The sequence below is a fragment of the Schistocerca cancellata genome, chromosome 3 (assembly GCF_023864275.1).
Source record: "Schistocerca cancellata isolate TAMUIC-IGC-003103 chromosome 3, iqSchCanc2.1, whole genome shotgun sequence".
Lineage (NCBI taxonomy): Eukaryota > Metazoa > Arthropoda > Insecta > Orthoptera > Acrididae > Schistocerca > Schistocerca cancellata.
In genome coordinates, this window is record NC_064628.1 from 75,237,025 (window position 1) to 75,243,517 (window position 6,493).

At 46.4% G+C, this 6,493-nt stretch overlaps 1 protein-coding gene across 2 annotated transcripts in view; it reads left to right on the forward strand.

The window, feature by feature from the left end:
- LOC126177019 (cuticle protein 65-like) overlaps positions 1 to 2,279 on the forward strand; it is an 81,967-nt gene extending 79,688 nt beyond the window's left edge. For both annotated transcript variants that reach the window (XM_049924248.1, XM_049924249.1), the window contains exon 2: positions 1,832 to 2,279. In XM_049924248.1, the coding sequence (XP_049780205.1) occupies positions 1,832 to 2,209 (378 nt within the window). In that variant the 3' untranslated portion in view covers positions 2,210 to 2,279. The remainder of the gene's footprint in view (positions 1 to 1,831) is intronic.
- The last annotated feature ends 4,214 nt before the right edge of the window (positions 2,280 to 6,493 follow it).

Sequence of the window (6,493 nt, forward strand, 5' to 3'; positions counted from 1 at the left end):
TGCACAAATGCTGCGCAGCTAGCGCCATTCGACGGCCAACACCGCGGTTCCTGGTGTGTCCGCTGTGCCGTGCGTGTGATCATTGCTTGTACAGCCCTCTCGCAGTGTCCGGAACAAGTATGGTGGGTCTGACACACCGGTGTCAATGTGTTCTTTTTTCCATTTCCAGGAGTGTATAATACGCTTGCGCCAGCGCTTTTTCCAATTTTCGAAGAATGTCTGTAACTTAGTTTTCGTTATGGTTTCTTCAGCAGTTCTGTTCTTATCTTATCAGTGGTGGCAAAACGACGTCCTCGGGAATAGATGATGATGATTTGTCGGGCACTGAACATCGTGGTCATCAATGCCCCTACAAGTTCCAGTATTTCCATTTTCAGTCTCGCGACTACCCGAATGATCATGAGATAATGAGGACAACACAAACAGCCAGTCCCCGGACAGAGAAAATCCCCAAGCCGGTCGGGAATCGTACCCGGGGCTCCGTGGTCCAGAGGCAGCATCGCTATCCACTAGACCACGAACTGCGGACGCCTCGGGAATAGAAAGAAGTCGCAAGGGGCCATGCCCGGTGAGTAAGGTGGTTGAGGCAACGTAGCGGTTCTGGTTTTTGCCGCAAAATCACGAACAAGCAGAGAGGCGTGAGCAGGAGCATTATCGTGATGCAATATCCGCGAGTGGTTTTGCCACAGTTCTGGTCGTTTTCTTCGGATCGCGTCACGTAAATAGTGCATAGCTTCCACGTCGTATTCCTTCTTCACCATACGAAGGCAGGAACTCATGATGCACTACTATCCCAATGTAATCGGAGAAAACGTTGCGAAAAATCACCATATGCGATTGAACTTGTATAATATATTTCGGTTTTTGTTCTTCAGGCGGTTTCCAATGGGACGAATGGGCCTGTTATAACATTCTTTAGAAGTTCTGGATGAGCAATTCCAGAGCGATGACTAGGCGACGTCGATTTTGGTCAACATTCAACAATTTCGGAAGAAACTTTGCAGATACACGTTTCGCGCTCAAAGATCCGATAAATGGCTTGGTGTGAACGAAAGGATGTGCTAACATCATCAGCAACCTCTCTGATCATGATTAGGTGATTTTCCAGAATCATTTTCATTACTTCTTCCACAATGTCGACACTAATTGGTGTTGTAGGGCCGGCCGGAGTTGCCGTGCGGCTCTAGGCGCTACAGTCTGTAACCGAGCGACCGCTACGGTCGCAGGTTCGAATCCTGCCTCGGGCATGGATGTGTGTGATGTGCTTGGGTTAGTTAGGTTTAATTAGTTCTACGTTCTAGGCGACTGATGACCTCAGAAGTTAAGTCCCATAGTGCTCAGAGCCATTTGAACCATTTTTTGGTGTGGTAGGGACTCGAGGACTATCGTCACCTTCCGTGGTGTCTCGACCATCTTTGAGACGTTCATACCAGTCGTACAGCCTTGTTTTACTCTTAGCAGAATCACTAAAAGCCACAGTCCACATTTCGGATGCGGTACTGCAATTCATATCATTTCTCAAGCAAAATATAAGGCCAATTCTACGACCCATCAATTTTACAAAGTAAAAATTCGCTGAACACTCGAAAACATGTATAACCTTTTCGATTGAGAATAGTAAACTAAATTTTCAAGACAGCCGAAAATGAAAAGAAGTACATACATCACGAACATGTGTACCAAAAAGATAAAAAGAATATTGAAAATCGTACGTAAAAAGCCCAAGAAATTAAAAAATATCCAGTTATTTTTTGATCACATCTCGTATGGTTCTTGAATAAATTGTAGGAATATCTATTTCCATGTAATGACGGCACTGTCGTCCACTCAGGTCATTGTGAGCGCCATTCTGGCCGCCGCCGCCGCCGCCCCGACGCCCGGCTACCTGGGCGCCGCCCACGGCCTGCTCGTCGCCGCCCCCGCAGTGGTTGCCGCCCCCGCGGTGGTCGCCGCCCCCGCCGTCCACGCCGGCTACGCCGCCTACGGCCCCGCCCCAGTGGCTGTGGGACCCGGCGGCTACCTGGCCGACACCCACGACGTGGCCGCCGCCAGAGCCGCCCACCTGACCGCCGTCGCCCAGACGCAGGCCCGCGACGCCATCGTCAACGGCGCCGCCGCCCACGCCGCCCTCGCCGCCCCCGCTCTGCTCGGAGCGCACGGACTGGCGTACGGACACGGCCTGGCTTACGGTCATGGCTACCACGGCTGAACTGCGCTCGCAGGCTAGCTGTGCTGCACTGTTAGGTTTTTTCTGTAAATAAAAGCACTACCGCCGACAAGAGTTCTTTTCTTTGTACCTTACATCTGAACCCATAAACGATCGCTGAAATGAAAATCTGGAATTTGGCTCTGCTGACTGGAAAACGTACGTCAATAACAAAAATACGAATGGTAATATTTTCATTGTGTGCTATTCCAGAATATCAAGAAGACAATTAAACTGAAGGAATGCCCATGTAACTAGCATGGATTTTTATGCTCGTTGACTATCTGGTAGCAAAAATACATCTCTAAATTAATGGCAATTCCTCGTATCAAGTCTGTGAATCATGTCGTGGGCAAGTACTAATAATTTAGAATGTACATGGGACCGTTCCCTAAAGTGAGTGGAAATCACAAAAACAGTTTCAAATATCGAGAACATATAGCCATCTTCAAGAAGGTAAAAGCACGTTGCTAGCACCGTAGTATGAGCACGTAACTCGTTCATAATGGAGAAAATACTGACTGCGGGAAAGCACACAGTACGAATAATGCGTAGTGGTCTCCATCAAATGTCCTGTAGACATCTACGGATATTAAGCATGGGTGCCCAACTTTTACATTACTTATACCACATTGAAATAAGACTAATACTTTTGGGCACGTAATATACTTGGCAGTACTAACAAACCGCCGAGGGAAAAGAAGGGGAGGGATAGAGAGAGAGAGAGAGAGAGACAGAGAGAGACAGAGAGAGAGAGAGAGAGAGAGAGAGAGAGAGACGGTAGTATCGTCTGGTGGAAGAGTCACATTGAAAATATTAATTTATCGTAACTTTACATAAACGATTTTCTTTATCGGTCGTGTGATGGATGCTCTCTCCTTGGGCTGCATCGGTACTTGCTTTGCTATGAATGTGGCCTACGGACCGCGGGTTGGGCACCCCTGATTTTTAAGTGTTCAGCATTGTGATTATTCGTATCAATTCTCTCTTCGAAATTATGTACGAAATTCAGTTCAGAGAGAATAACGACGATTATAATCAAAGTACCAAGAAAAATGACACAATTACTCTTCATTAAAATGTCGCAAGCTTTTAAATGAACGCCTTGGAGTCGGAAACATTGAAGCACAGGTGTCGTTTTCTTTTTTTCCTTTTCTGTATGTATCCGATAATTTTGTCGGAAGCGAGATTTTAAATTGCTGTTTAGAACACCTGAAGTCAGTCTACCTGAATATTCTCTTCACGATGGTGACGAAGAAGGGCGGCTGCATCTCTTCCTTGGTGTGTTGCTCAGCGGGAAGGTTAGAAGCATATTGGGAAGCCGTCTTGATTTGTATCTTCATGCTGATAGTTGTCACCATCCAGCTCAGCGTGATGGGGTATTTCCTGCCTTGGTTCATGGGGTCCATGTCATCTTAGACCCTGAAAATTATCAGCCGAGCTAACCAACCTCGAAATCACCTTTCACCCAGCGCTGACAGGTATCCAAGGAGCACGCATGCCCATAAAATCGTTACGAGACCGGTTAAAGTATCTTGTAACACGAAAGTTACTCTATTGAAGCAGGCCTGAAGATGGCGTAATGTATCGTCGAAACTGGTAGCCTGAAAGTAAAAATACAAACTAAATAACGGCGATTGGTGTTGTTTTATTGGATTTCGCCAAAATGGTCACGGTGGAAGACAAACACAGGCTCGTTGCGCTATCTACCAACCATGAGACGAGTGAGTGATGCAAATAACGAAGTGGCACCTAAGCCTACGGCCTTTTTGCCCTCCACAGGTAGCATTTACTAGCAGATTGGCTGTATTCTGCGGAAGCGTGTTTCTTAGCCACGATGCAACTGTAAAGGAATATTTCGATTTACTCAAGGCAGGTTTCTACAGTAATGATTGTGAACCGTGATTAATTTTCAAAGAATATTCTTAAGAATTTATTTTATTTACTAGCGATTCATCAAGAACATTAACACATTTCATCACACTATGTAAGCATGGAAGTAGTTGCCAGGGAGTAACTGATGAAATCATAACCAAATTCCTTTTAACAAATGGGAATTTTATTCACTTTAATAGTGCCTAAAACATTTTTTAAAAGAAAGAGATTTAAAATTATAATCAGAAAGCACCCTCTAAATATCAAAGTTACAATTTATTCAGAGGCAGAAAGAAACAAGTTTTGTCTGTATGAGCTTTCGGGCAGAGAACCTTGCTGCTCCCTTTTGACACGGCCGTAGTTACGACCGCTCACAACAGCCTCTGAAAGACTACACTGGTGCAAATCTGCAACACACCAGATAACTTTAAACTAAGAGTATTAACAATTTACACAAGCACACAAACTATGCACCCCCCGTAGAAAGGATGGAAATGGTTCAAAACACTAACAATTAAAATATTAACCTTCCCGCCGAAGGTGCAACTTGATTTTGACTTCTAAGAAAAGTCTTACGGAGAAAGTGTGGCAACTTTATATACTAAAATGGACATGTAAACAAAGGCTCATGAAATGCAACCTTATATAAAATTCTACAAGGTTGGCCAAACAATAGTTAAGATGCTCTTCAGTACACAGATACCGCCTCTCAAGATCATAGGCAATAATATCAAAATTTCCAAAGACCAAAACATGTTTCAGGTATTAGGCCGTTACACTCCAAGCAATAAATTCGTTAACACACAAAATCCGACAAACATGATAGAAGCAGCTACTAACGTACGGTAGATTGATAGGGAGATTACCGAACAACCCGAACCGCAGGTTGCTCTAACCCGCCCCTACTCCACAAGGGAAAAACGGACCACCCAACTGATAAACAACCACCTTCCCACGGGTGGGCAAACGGAGAACAATGGTGGGACGACTCCAAAGCAAACGGCTGGTGATCTCACCAAGAAAACAAGTAGAATTTAACAAGAGTAAATCAAACAACACATCACCAATCACTTAACTTCTAATAAACTGCGATTTGTCGAGAAGACCTGGCGCAGCACCCCCCACTCGCTCTCCCGAACCGTCCACTGTCAGCCGCTTCAACGGACGCAGGAAGACGCTCCGATCTCCCGTCTCACGGCGTCGCAGCTTGCACCGGCCAGACTGATGTCGTGGGTTGACTCCTGTTGCTCTCGTGTCGACCGCGAAGTCACTACCCCTCGTTATATGGCACGGCCCACTGGACTCAAGTGGCGACCTCACATGCGCCGACGCTCAAGACGGACCGTCCAACCGATCGATCCCACCGCCAATGACCGCAAACTCGAGCAGACTGGCGGCTTAACGCGCAGACTCAAATGCAGGAACTAAGCCCCGACCGGGCGACCACTGACTAAGTTCTCTTACTGGTGGAGTGGAAAGACTCTCATTTTTCCGGCTTTAAAGGTTGATCCGAACGACAGACAGACACTGCCTAACAAATGCGGACGAGAGACAGACTAGCATGCTGGGGACGAGAGACTGATCCATACTGCCCGACCGGCGAGTTTTTTTTTTCCTTTATTGATTTTCAATTCCCCCCGAAGGGGAGCGGGCTGGCAGCAGGTTAGTACGCTGCTCTACAGCCTACAGACTTTTATTTTTAAAAACGGAAGAAGAAAAGAAACAAGAAAAACAGGCGATAAAACAGTGACGTCAAGTGTAAAATGGCGGAAAAATGCGGAAAGTTAAAACAGAAAGCAAAAAGGGGTTGGTAACGTTAATAAAAGGCACAGGAATCAGACAAGTAACATAGCACACACACAATTAAAAAACACGGCGACAGTCTGGTTTCTGTTCGCAAGAGATAAAAGGCACACTCAGCGACAGTATGATGGCCGTTCGCAATACTTCCCAAAAAACACAACACGGAACACCCACTGTACAACACTCACTGTAGAACACTCAATGTAGAACACTGCACGAAAGTGGCAGCACAAAGATGACACTCCAAAGCCAAAGGCAGATGGGGGAGGACCTGGAGGAAGGGGAAGAACAAGGAGGGAGGAAGGAAAAAAAACGAAAAAGGGGGGGGAACCAAGAAGGGAGAGGACTAATAAAGGGGGAGAAGGGCAGACACGAGAGGGAATGAGAGGAGGCAGAGGAGGGAAATGTAATAAAAGGACTCAGGGGAGAGAAGGGGGCAAAGAGAGGGGAGGTGGGGAAGAAAGAGGATGGAATGGGGGAAGAGGGAGCCTGGGAAAAGGACAGAGGAAAGGAGGGGGAGTGAGGATCAGAGATGATAGGAGGGATAAATGGAGGGAGAGAGGGCATCATCCGGGAGGGGGAGTTGATAGAAGCCACCTTGGGAAAGGC